Source organism: Chrysochloris asiatica, unplaced genomic scaffold (genome assembly GCF_000296735.1).
Source record: "Chrysochloris asiatica unplaced genomic scaffold, ChrAsi1.0 scaffold00178, whole genome shotgun sequence".
NCBI classification, from domain to species: domain Eukaryota; kingdom Metazoa; phylum Chordata; class Mammalia; order Afrosoricida; family Chrysochloridae; genus Chrysochloris; species Chrysochloris asiatica.
The window spans coordinates 444,653-463,851 of NW_006408696.1; the positions used below are offsets into that span (position 1 = coordinate 444,653).

At 44.6% G+C, this 19,199-nt stretch overlaps 1 protein-coding gene across 1 annotated transcript; it reads left to right on the top strand.

Moving 5' to 3' along the window:
- Window positions 1-1,800: 1,800 nt before the first annotated feature.
- Window positions 1,801-19,173, top strand: PHKG2 (phosphorylase kinase, gamma 2 (testis)). Its single transcript, XM_006871907.1, has 10 exons — window positions 1,801-1,876; window positions 2,206-2,318; window positions 11,972-12,147; window positions 12,427-12,481; window positions 13,538-13,603; window positions 13,702-13,865; window positions 18,033-18,123; window positions 18,228-18,381; window positions 18,454-18,579; window positions 18,677-19,173. The coding sequence occupies exons 2-10, from the start codon at window positions 2,224-2,226 to the stop codon at window positions 18,968-18,970; spliced, it is 1,221 nt and encodes a 406-aa protein (XP_006871969.1). The 5' UTR covers window positions 1,801-1,876; window positions 2,206-2,223; the 3' UTR covers window positions 18,971-19,173.
- The last annotated feature ends 26 nt before the right edge of the window (window positions 19,174-19,199 follow it).

Consider the following 19,199-nt stretch of genomic DNA (forward strand, 5'->3'; position numbering starts at 1 on the left):
TTTAGAAACCAGTATCTGAACACTAATGCTCATTAGTACTGGTTGGCACTGTAGTATAAGCCCTGGACTGCTCACTGCAAGGTTGACAGTTCAAACCCACTAGCTGCTCATTGAAAAGCCTACACAGGGTTGCTGGGATTCAGAACCAACTGGACAGCACTTAACAGCAATGCTCATTCTAATGGAACAATGTTTCTGATGGTGCAGTGGTTAAAACACTCAGCTGCTAACTGTAAGTTTGGGGATTAGAACCCACCAGCAGCTCCATGGGTAATATGTGACAGTCTGTTTCCATAAAGATTACAGCCTCATGGGACTGTTCTACTGTATCCTATGGTATCACTATGAGTGAATTGATCAATGACAATGGGTTAGGCTGTCAGAACTAGAAACTAGCTAATTTTATCCATTTGAATATATTTATTAATCTAATCATTTTTTCCCATTTCAACCCAACATCATAATGTTCTTGACTTTTTCCCCACCCCAAATTCCCTAAATTCCACATTCACACAGTGAGAATTCTGGTTCTTAACTGACATCAATATGCTTATTAACTTGCTCATTTTCAGAACGATTACCCACTACCAAAAAAAAAAAAAAAAAAAAAAGCCTACTAAATAAAGTGCAAGATTTCTTTGTCTTTAGATTCATGGTTTAAAGTCAAATTACTGTTAAAAAGGTACTTCTTTTTGTTAAGTGCCGTTGAGTCTGTTCAGACCCATAGCGACCCTCCACAACACCACACTAGAGTCTTTTTTCTTTTCCCCTTTTATGGTTGTGATCCTAAAGTGAAACGTACTTATCCTGAACTTATTTCACTGGAAGATAACTTCCACAAGGGTACATTAAAAAAAAAAAAACTTTTTATTGTTAATTGAGTGAAGGTCCACAGAGCAGATCATCAGTTTTACATCCAACAAATTATACACTTCATCTCATTGATTAGAAAGAATCCCTCAAGGTAATAATAGCACCTATCCCACTCCCTCCTTATGTTTCCTACTTCCACTCCTCCCTCCCTCCTTTGGGTTGTTTTTTGTTACTCCAGCGCCTAGAAGTTCAACAGATACAAGTAACTGAATGTCAGGGCGGAGCTGTGTGTGCATTGAGAAAGCTTATTTAAGCCGATATTATCGGAAGCTTTGGGGAAAGAGCGGTAGAAGCTTGGGAAGATATGTCACCCAGATGGTGAACGTTGTTAAGGCTTTGGACTCTAGGAGAGTCGGAGCAACTACAAAACGAGGAGACCCTTCAAGGCGAAGAGCCGTGACTCGTCCCAGTCTGCACCGAGTGGCCGACCTGGGATCCAGACTGCGTGTTTCTACGTGTGTTTTCAGGGGAGAAGTCTGCCCCTCGAGGTGGACGCTTTGTATGGTACTGCCAATATGGAAAAAGTCGAATTAAGGCAGGGATGCCGGGAGGAAACAGGAGCGCCCGCCGGAGTCCTGAAACAGGAAGTGCAGCTAAGTCCTGCGTCGGACCTGCACAGAGGTCACGGTTCGTGGGACCAGGAAACCTAGCTTCCGGATCCCATCCCGAGCTCCAACCCCACTTGACAACAAGCTTCACCCTTTATTGCTTGTACGATGATTGGTTAATTCTGAAGACTCACCCAAGCGTCGTAGCCCTAGGTAACTTCGAGCTCTAACGCCTGTTTCAGCTCCGGGATTCTCGGCTTCCTATTGGACTATTAATTTCCAATCAAAAGGGCTTCTGAACCTCAATCTTCGCCTGACGCTGGCCATTGGTGAACAGGAAAGAGGCGGGCCAGAAGTGTTTGCCGGCGGCGCCAGAGGTAAGGTAAGTGACTGGAGGCGAACCCGGCGACCCCTCAGCCTAACGGAGACCCTGGACTCTCTTCCCGCCCCCACGGGTGAGCTCGCGCGGGACCCACGCCCCTCCCAGCGCCTGACAAAGTGCGCCTGCGCGGCAACAGCCGCCCGCCCTTGTACCCCTTCCCCTTACTGACACCTTTTTCCTTCCCCTCCCCCGTCCCTTTCCCCGTTTCCCTTCCCTCCCCCAAAATCCAGTGGGTTTTCCTGCCCCATCCTTCCCTATCCCCATCCCCATCCCCATCCCCACCCTCGCCCCAGGACCCTGGCCCCTCAGCCGCCTGGGTTGCGCCTCCGGGAGCCACGATGTACGTCCTCCCAGAGCCTGTGGGCCACCCTACCATCACTACCCTCCGTTTCCTCCATACAGGCCTCCACTTCCTTCAGAATGACTCTGGACGTGGGGCCGGAGGATGAGCTACCGGACTGGGCCGCGGCCAAGGAGTTTTACCAGAAGTACGACCCTAAGGACATCATTGGCAGGTGAGGCTGTAGGGGAAACGGAGATCCTGGAGGTACAGTTCAGTTTGCGGGCTATCCACTGTCATAGATACCGACTCTGTAGGTCAGACTAGAACTGACCTCTAGGGTTTTCAGGGTTGTAAATAATTTCGGAAGTGAATTGACGGTGCATCTTTCTCCTCGGAGTTGCTGGTGGATTCCAGTCCCTGACCTTTGTTAACCGAGTGCTTTAACGGCCCACCTTCTAGGGGCTTGTTGTTGTTAAGTGACATTGAGTCAATTCTGACCCATAGCGAACCTGAATAGGATTTCCAAGGAGTAGCTGATGAGCTTGAACCGCCGACTTTGCAGTTCAACCGGCTTTGCAGTCTGGCGCATTAACCCACAGCGCCACACCAGGACTCTAGGGGTTAGATCGTTCTAAATGTGAAGGCTCACTGTCATTGGGGATCATTTGGGTCAGCCCCTACTGCTTCATAAATTCATTGATTTATCTCCTCTCAACACAAAGCTAAACCGGGAGTTGTTAGGGTTGGAAAAGATGATGCCAGTGCGTTGGAGGTACTCCGGGTGACGTGGCTGAGAAAGACTGGGACCGACACAAAATATTTATCAATGTTAAAAACCAGTACAAAGTGCTGTGGGGTCCCAGAGAACTAGGGGATTAATGCTAAGGGACAGCTTCTAGAAGGGATGATCTTTGGGTGGAATCTTGAAAGATGAATGGAAATTTAGCATGCAAAACCCAGAAATAAGCTCTCATCTATAGAGACAGTTGGTAGGTGCCCTGGAGTTGTTTCAACTCATAGTGTGACCTTGTGTAGGGTTTCCAAGGCTTTAAATCTTTTGTGGGAAAGAAAGCCTATCTTTCTCCTGCAGAGCAACTGGTGGACTCAAACTGCCAATCTTGTGCTTTGCAGTCCAGTGCTTATCCAGTGAAGCCACTGTGCTCATAGAGGCAGATATGTTTTTCATGAAAAATTTCCTAAGCACAGACTATGTGCTAGGTGCACTGTACTAGGCACCTGGAATACAAGACTCACAAGGTTGTTGTCCTCACAGAGTTTACATGCTAGTGGTGGAGTTCAACAGTAATCACAAAGATAAACATTAGTGAAAGTAATAAGAAAGAAAGAAATAGAATTAGAGTCATTAATGGAGAACATTAGAGGTAAGGAGGCCTGAGAAAAACTTCTCTGAGAAGCGGATTTTTCAGCTGAATCTTGAAGAGGAGAATGAAGCAGTCATGAGTTGAGGCAGAAATTGTTCCAGGCTAAGGGAACAAGTCAGTGCATCATGTCTGAGACAGAAAAGGAGAATGCAGTAAGAATGGGAAAGGACAGGAAATTAGGTTGGAGAAGTGTATGTTAGATTGTGCAGGCTATGGCAAGAAATTGAAATTTTATTCTAGTGAATAGTAACATCTGGTTTATATCTGTGTGGTTTGGAGACAAAGAATTTAATCTTTCTGTGCTGCAGTTTTGCCATTGTAAAATGGAATTTAAAATAGAACTTGCCTTGTTGGTTGCTTTGAGGATGGAATGACTTAATATGATGCCACGTGGTTAAGGATTCAATACATGTGTATTATTTTTACTTAGAAAAGATCATTCTGGCTCATGTGTAGAGAATGACTGGGCACATTAGGGGTCAGAGAAAAAAGAATCATTGAGAGAAACTGAGGCTATGTCCGTAAAAATGGCATGGCAGGGCTCTCTGACCTTTAACTTTACCAGGAGGTGAGAGAATCAGCATCAGTCTAAAGCTGATTCTTATTAAGTAGAAACCAAACATTCCTTCTCTCTCCAACCTTTTTACCAATTATGACACCAGTTGTTCCTTCCTTGGCACTCTACCCCTCGTCTAGGTTCCATAATTCATTGTAGTGGTCACACAGAATTCACAGACCCTCCTCAGAGTTATGGGTTTATTAGGGAAGTAGCAGATGACACTTCAGGATCAGGAACAACTCAGGATTCAGTTCTTAGGTCAGGACAGCTTCTCAGCCATGCCTGCAGGCAGTCCTCTCTCTGACTTTCAGCCTGGCCTCTGCCCTGCTCCAGCAAGTGTTTCAACAGCTCTTTAGCTCTTCTAAGAAGTGCCTGGGAGAACCCCTCTCTGCCAGGAAGCCCCCTGCCTGAAGGCGTTCAACTCTCAGGCTTGGTGGGTTGGCAAACCTAGCTCTGTTGACAAGTGCCCAGAAGTACTCCACTCTACAGGAAGCCTCCTGCCCAAAGGTGCTCAGCTCTCTTGCTCCATAGGTTGGCACACCCCCTGTAAGCACCTTTCTCTGGGAAGCCCACTGTGCTGTCTCACACTAGTCTCCTGTTCCTGCTGCTGCTGTTTCTCTGCCATTGCTTTTCACTGTCTAGAGCAGTCTCTGGTGTTACAGCTCTCTTTCTGTTTTCTGGGTCTAGGAGGCTCTCAACACAGGGACTCTGAGTCCAAAGGATGCACACCGCTCCCATCTCTTCTTGGTGATTTTGAGGTCCCTCCTTTCTGCTTCTGGGATGGCTTATTTTAAGCCTAGCAGGATGGCAACACTGACCACTCCCCTCATTAGGGTTCCATATACTCTGGTGGTGGCTGTTCTTGTGAAGTGCCGTCGAGTCGGTTCCGACCCACAGCGACTCTGCATAGGGTTTCCAAGGAGCGACTGGTGAGCTTGAACCACTGAGCTTGTAGTTCAAACAGCTTTGCAGTCTGGCGCATTAACTCACAGCGCCACACCAGGACTCCATATACTCTGGTAGTGTAGTGATTATGAATCGGGCTGCGAACCACAAGGTCAGCAGTTCGAAACTACCAGCTGTTCCACGGGAGAAAGATGAGGCTTTCTGCTCCTGTAAAGATTTACAGCCTCGGAAACCCTGTACTGGGTTGCTGTGAGTAAGAACCGACCCCACAGCATGTAACCACGATCACCACCATACCTTACTTGCAGTTCATTAAAGAAAGAAGTAAGATGTTAACAAATTCAGGTTCTGGAATGCTCGGGATAAAAAAAAAAATTTTTTTTTTTTTTTTTTTTGGTATTGAAAAAATTTATATTTAGAATTAGCTAGCTGGACTCAGTTTGTTGTTGTTGTTAAGTGCCATCGAGTCGGTTCCAACCCTTAGCGACCCTGTACAGGGTTTCCGAGGCTGTAAATTTTAGATGATCCCAATTTTGTTGGCAACATCCAAAGCATCATAGTCAGGAGCCATATGCCTTCTTTTCTCCCATCGGGCCTGATCAAGGTGTTGACCTTGGCTACGTCAATGTCATAGAGCTTCTTCACAGCCCTTTTGATCTGGTGCTTGTTGGCCTTGACGTCCAGAGTGGACACAAGTGTGTTATTATCTTCAGTCTTCTTCATGGCTGACTCAGTAGTCAGAGGAAACTAGATGGCTTAGATGTCAAGCTTATTTCTCCTGGGGTTGCTCTTCTGAGGATATTTGGGCTGCCTCTGGAGCCTCAGATTCTTGGGCCGCAGGAAGGTAGGTGACGCGTGGATCTTCTTGTTTTTGTGGCTGTGGACGCCTTTCAGCACTGCTTTCTTGGCCTTCGACACCTTTGCTTTGGTTTCAGCTTTGGGAGGGGCCAGGGGCTTCCTTCTTCGCTTTCAGCGCCATCTTTGTAAATACTCAGGACAAAAAATGTATGTATTCAGATCATCTATGTGGAGAGTGCAGTGGTTCTGTAGGATACACACTGGATGGAACCACAAGGTAGTCTTAAGGAAGAAAGTTGAGGCTTTTTGTGCCTGCAAAGATTTACAGTCTTAGAAACCCTAAACAGGGTCACTAAGAGTAGGCACAGACTTGACAGAACTTAACAACAGCTTCTACTAGAATGTCATGCATTTAGTTTGTGCCGTTAGCAAGCGATCCAGTCCCCTGGATGGGCTGCAAGCACTTGGTTTGCATTTCTACCCAATCATTGGACTCCTGGTGTGGCTTTGTAGGATTAGCACTGGACTGCCAACCACAAGGTTGCCAGTTCAAACCCACCAGCTGCTCCTCAGAAACCCTATACAGGCTTGCTGTGAGTTGGAGTCAACTCAGCGGCACTCAGCAACACCCACCACCCAATCATTTGTTGGTATTACAAGACCATGTGGAGAAAGGCCATGTAAAAGTGATCCATTACACTCCACCATTTGTGTGTTAGAAAGAAAACTACAGGAAGAATATGCTTCTGGAAGGTTGGCCACACCCCTTTTAAGTAAAATCCCTGGGACTGATGGAGGTCACCAGGGGAAAGAGATTTTAGAAAAAAGAAGAAATCCCAGGCCCAAACCCTAAGGTGCTGCCAGGTTTTAGGGCCAGGTAAGTGGGGCTGCGCTGAGACTAGGAAGAAGCCATAAGGAAGGATCAGAGACTGAGGGGAGCTGAAAGAAAAGTTTGGAGGAGGCAGTTCAAAAGGAGAATCCTTATTGCCTCGTTCCAAGATTCCTGTGGTAGCCTGATCTTTTTTGATTACCTTTTTCTTCTTGATTTTTTTTCTGTACATTATCACTAAATTAACTTGTCTAGAGAACCTTTTTCTTTTTATTTTTTAATCTGTAAAGGTAGTTAGTAGTTCGTGTTACTGAATCCGTTCCAACTCATAGTGACCCTGTGCACAACAGATTGAAACACTGCTTGATCCTGTGCCATCCACACAATTGTTATGTTTGACCCCATTGTTCCTGCAGCTGTGTCAGTCCATCTCGTTGGTGGGCTTCCTCTTTTTCACTGACCCTCCACTTTACTGAACATGATATTCTTATGCAGGGACTGGTCCCTTCTGACAACATGTCCAAAGAAGGAGGCAAATTATCACTAAACTGACTTTTACAGAGCACTCTGGCTGTACTTCTTCCAAGACAGATTTGTTTCAATATTCTTTGCCAGCACCATAATTCCAATGCATCAATTCTTCTACTATCTTCCTTGTTTATTGTCCCAACTTTCACAGGCATATAAGGTAATTGAAAATACAATAGCGTGGGATCAGATACACCTTAGTCCTCAGGCTGACATTTTTGCTCGTAAACACTTTAAAGAGGTCTTGTGCAGCAAATTTGACTGATGCAGTCCATCTTCTGATTTCTTGACTGTTGCTTCCTTGAGTATTGATAATGGATCCAAGCAAAGTGAAGTTGTTGACAACTTCAATCTTTTCTTCATTTATTACAATGTTATTTACTGGTCCAGCTGTCAGGATCTTGTTTTCTTTATATTCAAGTGCAATCCATACAATCTTCATCGCTAAGTATTTCAAGTCCACTTCACTTCCAGCAAAAAAAGTTGCATGATCTGCATATCACATGTTGTTAATGAGTCTTTCTCCAAACATTCCTGCCATACTCTTCTTCATATAATCAAGCTTCCCAGATTGTTTGCTCAGAATACAGACTGAATAAGTATGGTGAAAAAAATGCAATCCTGGCACATATCTTTCATGATTTTAAATCATTCAGTCTCTTACTGTATTTGAACAGTTGCCTTTAGGTCTATATACAGGTTCCTTGTGAGCACAATTAAATATTCTGGAATACCTATTCTTCATAATGTCATCCATAGTTTGTTATGATCTACACAGTCAAATGCCTTTGCATAGTCAGTAAAGCACAAGTAAATATCTTTCTGGTATTCTCTGCTTTCAGCCAAGATTCATCTCACATCAGCAGTGACATCCCCAGTTCCACATCTTCTTCTGAATACAGCTTGAATTTCTGAGAGTGTACTGCTGTTACCTTTTTTGAATTATCTTCTGCAAAATTTTACTTGTGTATGGTATTGAGGATACTGTTCAATTATTTCAGCATCCTGTTGGGTCATCTTTCTTTGGGATAGGTACAAATAATTGTACCTATTGAATCTCATACAATTGGTTAGCCAGGTAGCTGTCTTCCAAGTTTCCTGGCGTAGAAAAATGAGCACTCCAGTGCTGCATCAGTTTGTTGAAAGATTTCAGTTGATACACTGTCAACTCCAGGAGCTTTGTTGTTTGCCTGTGCTTTCAGTACAGCTTGGTTTTCTTCCTTCAGTACCAATGATTCTTGCTCTTATGTGACCTCTAGAAATGGTTGAGCACTGACAAATTCTTTTTGGTATAGCGACTTTCCATCTTCTTTTGATGCTTCCTGCATCATCAGTATTTTATCCATTGTTGTTAAGTACCTTCGAGTCAATTCCAACTCATACCAACCCTCTATAGGGTTTCTGAGACTGATAATCTTTGTGGGAGCAGAACGCCTCATTTTTCTTCCACGGCTGGTGGGTTCAAATGGCAGACCTTGTGTTTTACAGTCCAATGCTTATTCTGCAGAGCCACCATGCTCCCAATTTTGCTCATAGAATCTTTCAGTATTTCAAGTCAAGGCTTAATTTTATTCTTCAGTTCTTTCTGCTTGAGAAATCCTGAGTATGTGCTTCCCTTTCTAACTTCAGGTCTTTGCAAATTTCATTATAATACTTAATTTTTCGTCTTTGCAAGTTGTTGAAATTTTCTGTTCATCTCTTGTACTTCTTCATTTCTTCCAGTTGTTTTAGCTTCTCTATGCTAAAGAGCAAGTTTCAGAGTCTCTTCTGACATCCATTTTGGTCTTTTTTTCTTTCCTGTCTTTTAAACAACCCTCTGCTTTCTTCGTGGATGATATCCTTGGTGTTATCCCACAGCCCTTCGGGTCATTAGTGTCTAATGCCTCAAATCTGTTTTGAAATGCTGTCTATATTCAGGTCATATTTTGGTCTCATGGACTCGTTTTACTTTTCTTCAGCTTCACCCCAAACTCTTATTTGAACAATTCATGGTCTGTTCCAGTCTGGCCTTGTTTTGGCTGATAATACTGAGTTTCTCCATTGTCTCTTCCCATACATGTAGTCATTTTGATTCCTGTGTATTCCATCTGGTGAGTTCCACTTTCATAGTCACCTTTTATGTTGTTGAAAAAGGTATTTCTATGAATAAGTCATTTGTCTTGAAAAAAATTATCATGTGATCTCCAGCATCATTTCTGTAACCAAGGCCCTATTTTCCAATTACTGATCCTTTCTCTTTGTTTCCAACTTTTGCATTCACGTCACCGATAAGTATTATTGCATATTCATTACATGTTTAATCAATTTCAGACTGAAGAAGTTGGTAGAAGTTTTCAATTCCATCATCACTGGCTTTAGTGTTCGATGCATAAATTTAAATAATAGTTGTATTAACTCGTCTTCCTTGTAGGTGTATAGATATTGGCCTATCACTAATAGCGTTGTACTTCAAGAGAGATCTTGAGATGCTTTTTGATGATGACTGTGACACCATTCCTGTTCACTTTGTCATTCCCAGCATACCAAGCCATGTTGTCTTATTTAAAATGGCCAATACCAGTCCATTTCAGCTCACTAATGCCTACGATGCCAATCTTTATGCATGCCTTTTCCTTTTTGACAGCTTCCAGTTTTCTTAGATTCACACTTTGTACATTGCATGTTCTGATTAGTAATGGATGTTTTTAGCTATTTCTTCTCATTTTTAGGTGTGTGCCACATTAGCAAATGAAAGTCCCAAATGCTTAACTCCATCCACATCATTATGGTCAACTCTACTCTGAGAAGGCACTGTTTCTATCTCTCTAACCCTTTTCTGAAGATTTCTGTTCTGTTCTATTTGCACTATGTCAAAATGGCAGGTTTGGCATCTTTAAGGGACTCAAGTTGTGCTCCTTTTCAGTGTTCTTTTAATTTGGGGAACAAAAAGAAGTCTAAAGAGTTAAGATCAGGGCTACAGTTGGGATGGAGTAAGGTTTCCCAATTCTTGCAGAGCAGCCCTCATTACACTTGCATTGCTATGATGGGAAAAAATTAGTTGGTGCACGTTTCCTTACCAATGGAGGTATCAGTATTCATAAAGCTTTTTTGTGTTAAGTCCCTGTGATCATAAGACCACTATTGTAAAAGCTTAAGAGAAGATACCCATACTAAAAGGAAAAAAAAAAAAAATTATTTGTTGATTACTAGGGGTAGAAGGGTTCATTTGGACAAATATTACATAAGACCATTATTGTAAAAGCTTAAGAGAAGATACCCATACTAAAAGGAAAAAAAAAAAAATTATTTGTTGGTTACTAGGGGTGGAAGGGTTCATTTGGACAAATATTACATAAGACCATTATTATAAAAGCTTAAGAGAAGATACCCATACTAAAAGGGAAAAAAAATTATTTGTTGGTTACTAGGGGTGGAAGGGAGGGGATGGTAGAGCATAGGGTAGGGAATAGACACATAGTTTGGGTGTTGGGGAGGGCAGTACACAAGAAGGGGCAGGGGGATGGAAGAACAAAATAGATAGGGGCACACTGAGGCAGGCTTGCATGGGCTAAATGGGACAGAGGTAAATAGTGATGTATGTATGCTTCACCTTGGAACAACAGGGCTCTGTGATCCAGGGATCGAGGCATAGTCTGAATGGGTAAGAGAGGGGAAATAATGTTAAGATGCTTGACTATCTTATGAATATTGGTTTCCCTTGCCTACTATTATAAAATAGACACGTGAGTGGGATAGAAAGGAATATTGGGAAACATGATTACACAAAGCTTGTCAGCCTTCAGCCTATTGGAATACCTAAAATTCTAGAACCCTAGAAGTTGCCCAGTGAAATAGCCTTCTTGTGGAGCCTTTGTAGTGTATAGGGCCTTATGTGGAATGCTTAGCCCCATCCAGAACCTTCTGAGGTGGGACATTCCCATTGGAAAGGACAAGCAGACCAACCTGGAGCAGCTATAGGAACAGAAGATACTTTTTGAAAGAAAAACCAACAGGAAAAATCCAATCTCTCTACATCATAATTTTTTTCAGTATCACCTCAAGATGATACTGTCTGTATTTGAGAGCTGGTTAAGCTGAAACTCAAAGAACTTATGTTGGTGGGTCAGTTGTAGGTTATTTAGTGGCATAAACCCAGTGCTTTGAGTCAATTCCACCTCATAGCTACCCTACAGGGCAGAGGAGAGCTGCTCCTCAAGGGTTCTATAAAGGAGCAGGCGGCCAGCCTCATCTTCTCCCATGCTCTAGTGCCATGTTGTTGCTGTTCACTGCCATCAAGTCAGTTCCAACTCATAGCGACCCTGTATCAGGTTTCCAAGGAGCAGCCGGTGGATTTGAACCATGGGTCTCATGGTTCACAGTCCAGTGCTTTTCCTATAGCGCCACACCAGGAATCAGTTAGTGGCATAGTTAGTTGAGTCTAAACTAAGGTTCCCAGATTCTCAACTTTGGTCTTCTAGGCAATGGATTGATATTTTTTGGAGCCTCCTACACGGCAGGTATTGTTGAGAGTTGTAGAATTTGGAGGAGGTGAGCCAGGGTAGTAGTGAGTAAAATTTAGAGGAGCCTTAGATCATTTCATATCCCCTCCTCTTTGTGGAAGTGCAGGACAGGTGGCAGGTTCTAGGCCTCGGTGCAGGAAGGGCTTGCCCAGGGGTACCCATGGAAGGAGTAGCAGAGCTTGCATCAGAGCCCAGGTTCCCTGTTTGCTCTCCCTGTGAGCTCTGTGTTGCACCTTGCTGGATCCCCAGGTTCCTGAGGCTACTGTGAAGTGGCAGTAGGCCTGAGAGAGCTCCCTGGGCATGAGGATGCTGAGGCTCCACTCTGTGTGGAAAGGAGAATGCAGGAGGCCCTGCCTGACCTGTGCTCTTGTCTGACTCTGGCAGAGGAGTGAGCTCTGTGGTCCGCCGCTGTGTTCATCGAGCTACTGGCAATGAGTTTGCAGTGAAAATCATGGAGGTGACAGCCGAGCGGCTAAGTCCTGAACAGCTGGAGGAGGTGCGAGAAGCCACGCGGCGAGAGACACACATCCTGCGCCAGGTCGCCGGCCATCCCCACATCAGTGAGGCTGCATTCCCTGCTCCTGCTAGCTGACTACCCACCCCACCACCTGCTGGCCTTGCCCACAGCCCACTTCCCAGATGCTGCCTCCACGCCTCTGCTCCCGTCCTCTTGGCTCTGCTCCATCTCAAAGAGTGGTCAGCCTTTGGGTCCCTACTGCCTCCTTTGGTTCTCCTTCCTTCCCAATAACAGCCCACTGCTCTCTCAGGGTGGAAAAGCCCCTTGAGTACTTATCTGCCCCTTTCCATCTCTCTCTCTGCTCTTCTGCCTCTTTCCCCAGTCACTCTCATCGATTCCTACGAGTCTTCTAGCTTCATGTTCCTGGTGTTTGACCTGTGAGTATCTCCCTACTCCCCGTCTCTATGCATAGTCCCAGCCTTACCACACAGAGGGCTGGAGGCCACCCTGCCCACACCTTCATCTGCTCCAGCTAGCGCCTTCTTTATTACCGTGGCCTGCCTGCCAGCCCAAGGAGGCAAGTTCTTCAAGAGCAGTGGGGACTGGTCAAATTGAAGGGTCCTTCTAACCTGAGGACCACTATTCTAGCCCTCCTTGCTTATGAAGTTAGCAAGAAATAAGATGTTGTTTTAAGAAGAGTGTATTCGTCAATGAACTATTAACTACTTATAGAGTAGGCCTCCCTGCCCCCAATTGACTATCCCTCCTTGTTTAACACTGGTGTCTGTCTCTGACCATCAGCTCTTCATCTGGTCAAGCTGAATGTGAACGTTAGATATAACAGCGCAAACAGTTGCAAAGGTATTTCAAAAGAGAATGATTTAAATATCAAAGATTTCAATGAGGTCTTTGGGAAAATGCACAAAGCCTTCAATGCAGTAAGAGAAGTGATCTGCAAAAATCTGAGAGGAAGTAGGGAGCATTTTTGACAGCATCATGGAACACTGGCATTCTTCCAAACAACATCTGATATTTTCTGTCAGGGATTGATCTAGCATTGGAATTATAATCTCCATTTTAAAAGACTTGGCTAAAATCAGCAAAATTTCCAAATAAAGCCCTGTTCAGTCCCCCCCACCCCACTGTTAACTGAAATTTTGGTCTACAAATTCTATAGACCAGATTATTAGAGATTTGTGCTCTGTAGTCTGTAAATTATTAGAGATCGATTAGCTTTAAAAGGACCACCTATAAATTATAGTCCCAAGAAGGCTTTTCCTCTTTCTGAAATAGCCCCAAGATGGCGTAATTCAGCTACTTTGCCCTCCAGGCCACTGGGCCACGCTGCCCCTGGTATCCAGTTCTCTCTTGGAGTGCTGGCTCCAGACCCTCTGGTTTGCCAGCCTCCTCCACGGTCTTTTCCGTGGGCAGCGGTTTGTGTTCTCTAGCCCCACTGTGGGGTTGCATCCACTTCCACTGCTCCTGTCCCTTAGGATGCGGAAGGGAGAGCTGTTTGATTATCTCACAGAGAAGGTGGCCCTCTCAGAAAAGGAAACCAGGTAATGGCCGAGCCTGCAGCCTCTGGGGAAGTAGGGAATGGGGAGCAGGGAGTGCTGGGGGCGCAGGTAGAAACAAGAAGAGATTGCACCTGCCCCAGGTCTATCATGAGGTCTCTGCTGGAAGCAGTGAGCTTTCTGCATGCCAACAACATCGTGCACCGAGACTTGAAGCCTGAGAATATCCTCCTAGATGACAATATGCAGATCCGTCTCTCTGATTTTGGATTCTCCTGCCATTTGGAACCTGGCGAGAGGCTGCGAGGTGAGGAGACTTAGTGCTTGAAGAGGCTTGGGAAGGAAGGGGCCAGGTCTCAGTACAGAGCCCCAAACACCAAGGAATGGGAAGAAACCAGTGAGCACCTGGCGTGTACTCTCTGGGTGTAAAACCTTGTGGAACACTCAGTGCAGACTTCCTGACCTGGAGAAGGTTGAGACAGGCAAGTGAGCAAATAGCACACAGCAGGCTCAGGACTGGCAGAGAAACCCTAGGAACCAGGAGCACCTGATTCTGTCTGGACCCCTGGTAGAAGGGCTCCAGAGCTGGGCCCAGAAGGGAAGCTGGGTTTGTCCAGGGAGAAAAAGAGGAAGGGGATGCCAGGGCTCAGAAGTGTTGCTTGGGGCCTGGAAAGGAAAGCACCATATTGTGCTTCTAGGATCTTCTGAGAGCCTGACTGGCCAGACAGCATTCCCTACCTGGTGGCACGGGATTCAGGCTCACCTGATGCTAATGTGTTTGCCGTGAAGGGAATATTTGTACTGCAAGTGGGAATCTTGAAACTAAGTAGAACTCCACAGAGCCTTTGATATGCTGCTGTCTCTTCTTCAATGGCTTTACTGCTTCATTTGTTAATAACTAGCATCTATAAGGAGCTCGGGTAGTGTAGTGGTTACGAATCGGGCTGCGAACCACAAGGTCAGCAGTTCGAAACTACCAGCTGTTCTGCGGGAGAAAGATGAGGCTTTCTGCTTCTGTAAAGATTTACAGCCTTAGAAACCCTGTATAGGGTAGCTATGAATCGGAACCGACTCCACAGCACATCACCACCACCACCATTGGGTGCTTTATTATGATCTGGTGTGGCGCTGTAGGATAAGCACTGGACTGCTGCAAGGTCTGTGGTTCAAACCCACCAGCTGCTCCTTAGAAACCCTATACAGGGATGCTATGAATCGGAACTGACTCAATAGCACTTAACTACATGACCTAGGAGCCCTGGTGGTGCAGTAGTTAAGCACTTGACTCCGAACTGGGAGATCAGCAGATTGAACCTAGCAACCACTCTCAGGGAGTAAGATGCGGCAAACTGTTTCCATGAAGATTTACAGCCTTGGAGACCCCATGAGGCACTTCTCTTCCATCTTACAGGGTCACTGAGTCAGAATCGTCTTAGTGACTGAGGGTTTGTTTGATTTTATTATGAGCTAGGTACCACATGAAGTCTGTCTGCCACTCCTGCTCGTTTTTGATTGTTGTTAGCTTGATATTTTTTCCAGTCTTTAATTTTTAGTCTATTTTTGTCTGTGTGTAATGTGTGTCTCTTGTAAACAGCACAACAAAAGATCCGCTTTTTTATCCATTCTCTGTCTCTTGACTGATAAATTTAATCCATTGACCTTCAGTGTAATTATCAATAGGTTTGAATCGATAGCTGTCATTATGTTGTTGGTGTGTGCTGTTTAGTCATTTCCAACTCATAGTGACCCTATATAGGGCTTCCAAGGAGCAGTTGGTGGATTTGAACTGCCAAATTTTTCAACTAACAGCCCAGTGCTTATCGTACAGTGCCACACCAGGCTGTCATTATGCTGTGTTTTTTTATGGTGTTGCTGGTTTCTTTGTTCCACATGATTTTCTGTGCTGAGTTCATTTTGTTGGTATGTTTTCGTGTCAATTTCTTCAGTGCTGTTTTAATGTTTACTAAATCTTTATGGTTTTCCTTTTTCTTGATTTGATGTGAAGATAATGTTAATTTTATTTGAGGTTACCCTGTAAAATAATAATTTCTTCCTCAGTTTGAAAGTGTTATATCTGGAAATCTATTTGATTTCCTCACCATTTGTTCTGTCTTTTTGCATTGTAGTTGTCGTCATTATAAATTGATCTCTCTGGTTCCTATTTTCAGTCTTTTAAGTTTTACTTTGTTGTGTATCTGTACTAAACTCTGGTTGTTGTCTGCTGTTGTTAGTTCTTAGTCCAGACTTCCTTTAGTATTTTTTTGTAAAGTTGGCCTGGTTATTACAAATTCCTTTAATTTCTGTTTATCAGGAAATGCTCTGATTTCACTTTCGTATTATGGGATAGGTTTGTTAGGTATATGATTATTGGTTGGCAGTCATTTTTTTCAGTGACACCCCATTGCCTTCTTGTCTGCATGGTTTCTGCTGAGAAATCAGAGCTTAATCTTATTGGTTGGTTATCCTTTGTAGGTAACTTTTTGTTTTTCCTAAGCTTCTCTTAGGATATTTTTCTTGTCTTTGAATTTGGAGAGTTTGATTATGTGTCTTGGTAGTTTTCTTTTGGAGTCTATCCTATTTGGGGTTCATTCAGTTTTTCATCTTTCATGATATTAGATAAGTTTTCTTCCAACTCTTCAACTATCTTTTCTATGATTTTCTTTGTCTCTTCCTGTTGTGGAATTCCTGTTACCCATAAGTTATTCTTTTACATGGTGCTGTACATGAATCTTAGGCTTTTTCATTATTTGTTCTATTATTCTCACTTATTAGTACTGAGAGATTAATCTTCAAACTAATTCAGGCTACCATTGATTCAAACAGATCTTTGTATTCATCTTCTGGATTTCTATTTGCAGGTTTTATATTGTCTCCAATCATGTAACGTTTTCTTCAGCCTTCTGTCAATCACTTGGAGGTACACAAATGTCATTCTTTTGCGGGTAGTTCCAATGCCTTGTTTGTTTTTTCACTGTTAGGTTTTCTAGCTCTGCTTCTGGGTCACTTGTTTGAGCTATTCTGTCTCGTGTCTTTGCGTCAACAAATTTTTTTTTTTGCTTCCAAGACATTGTGGTGGTATTGTATTTGTATTAAATTAATGATTGTGTGTTGTTGGTATGTTTTTAGGCACTCACCACCTGCCTCCTGGTGGGTGTGGTAATGGCATGGTTGGCTGTCTCATCAGATGAGGCAAGAAGAGAAAACACAAAAGAAAGAAACAACTGCAGAAAATGAAAGTAGTAAAGGGAATTTATTTAAAAAGGCAACAGTTTAATATCCACAAGTCACTGGCAATACCTACAGCCACTTCACCAAGTTTAAGATGACTTTGCTGTATCTGGCATAGGTGTCAACAGTCTGTCTCCCTTTTTTTTTTTTTTGTTTTTTTTTTTTTTTTGCCTTGTCTGTTCAGCTTCCTCTCCTAGTAAGCTTTCTGTCCACTTTTCTGTCCCGTCATCTGAAGTTCAGGGTTCCCAGAATATCGTGTGTATCTGTTACATGTGGTTTTCTGTATCTTTGTTGTGGAGAATCTGTGTAGCGTTTCTGCCTAGTCCACCATCTTGCCACTCTCTAAGGCCAGGCTAGTTCCCCAGAAGCTTGTTTTTGTAGTTTAGCTTTATAACATGTCTTAATCAGTTGTTATTTGCTTTCTGGGAACAGTGAGCTCTGAAGGGACACACGTCTGCTTCACTTCTGTCTGTAGCAGGGTGCTTGGTACATGGCAGGTATTCAGTAAATACAACTGGACTTCAAAAAGTTTGTGGGAAAATTCTATTTTCTAATTTCATTTTTCCATGAGCTTGCTGAAGCAAGCCACCTCATACTTAGTGTGGCAGTGAATTTCCCAAGAGTTGTTTTCAATCAGGCCTTTTAAGATCTTCTAGAATTGTGCCATGAAACAGTTTGGAAATTGCTGGGATGACAGAACTGGTGCCTGGCAGAAGAAACTGAAATCTAGAGCTGGGCAGATGGTGGCAAGCTTTGTGGTATAGGAGTCTAGACTTGATCCTGAAATATTACTAGAGAGCTAAAGCATATACTATAGGAATTCCCATATTCCCTCTTGTACCCCTTGAGTAGAGTGGTGGTTTGGCTAACCAAAATGGAGATTATAGGAAGAGGAGGTTTAGGCAGAAAATAGGAAAAGGCTTTTGTTTTTTATGTGTAAAAATGTAGCTAACAAGTTGTGTGGGGTGTGGTAAGGGCTGTTGTAGATAGGTATGGTTGGAGGAAGCAAATGATACAGTTGGGTAGGAACTTCAAGTCCAGTACAGTCTCAAGTAAGTACTTGGTAGGTTATGTTCAGGAATAATAAGTTCTTGTATTGAGACTCTGCAGAGGGCAGGCTTAAGTTGGAGCAGAATGGGGGACACTTGTGGTCAGGGCGGTGTTGGGAAGGCCCCAGCAGAGATTGGGTGTTAAGGACCCAATGAGGGCTGGTGACTTCCCCTTAACCTCAGCCCTCTCTCTTCAGAGTTATGTGGGACCCCAGGCTACCTAGCACCAGAGATCCTTAGATGCTCCATGGATGAAACCCACCCAGGCTATGGCAAGGAGGTGGACCTGTGAGTTTTCTGGTCCCCACCCCCTTCTGTGTATACTGTCCTCAACACATTCCCCATCCATCACCCCCACCCCCACCCCCACAGTCCTGCCTGCTCTTTTCCAGCTGGGCCTGTGGGGTGATCTTATTCACACTCCTGGCTGGTTCACCACCTTTCTGGCACCGGCGCCAGATCTTGATGCTACGCATGATCATGGAGGGCCAGTACCAGTTTAGTTCACCCGAGTGGGATGACCGCTCAGACACTGTCAAAGACCTGGTAAGCTTGGGCCATGAAAAGGCAAGAGGGGAGGCCCAAGAGCTGCTTCTCGAGTGCTGGGGTTTCCCCTAGATTGCAAGGCTGCTGCAGGTGGATCCTGAGGTACGCCTGACGGCCGACCAGGCCCTACACCACCCCTTCTTTGAGCGTTGTGAAGGCAGCCAGCCCTGGAAGCTCACCCCCCGCCAACGGTTCAGGGTAAGCCTGAGAGTTTGGGGGCCTGGGCCATTTCCTCTACTCCAAGTCCCTTCTAGGGTGATTACTACACTGGTGCTCACACTTGCCCCCTTCCCAGGTGGCAGTGTGGACAGTGCTGGCTGCTGGACGTGTAGCCTTGAGTGCGCACCGGATCCGGCCACTCACCAAGAGTGCACTGCTGAGGGATCCTTACGCCCTGCGGCCAGTGAGGCGCCTCATCGACAGCTGTGCCTTCCGGCTCTACGGGCACTGGGTGAAGAAGGGCGAACAGCAGAACCGGGCGGCTCTCTTCCAGCACCGGCCTCCAGGGCCTTTTCCTGTCCCAGGCCCTGACGAGGAAGGGGACTCAGCTGCTGTCCCTGAGGAGGAGGCTATGCTGGTGTTGAGCTAGGACCATAGCTCTGGGGAATTCCAGAAAGCAGAACTCTCCAGAAGTAGGATTTTTATCATTCTAGCCTCTCGGGGCTCTGGGCTCAAGCCTCCATGTCTGGCTAAGCTAGCTACTAGATCATGCTACTATCATGAAGATCAACTTTGTATGCATACCCTCACAAGCCAGGACGTTTGAGATGGAGCAGAGGTGGAAGAGAGCCACCTATGTACTACATGTGAAATAAAGT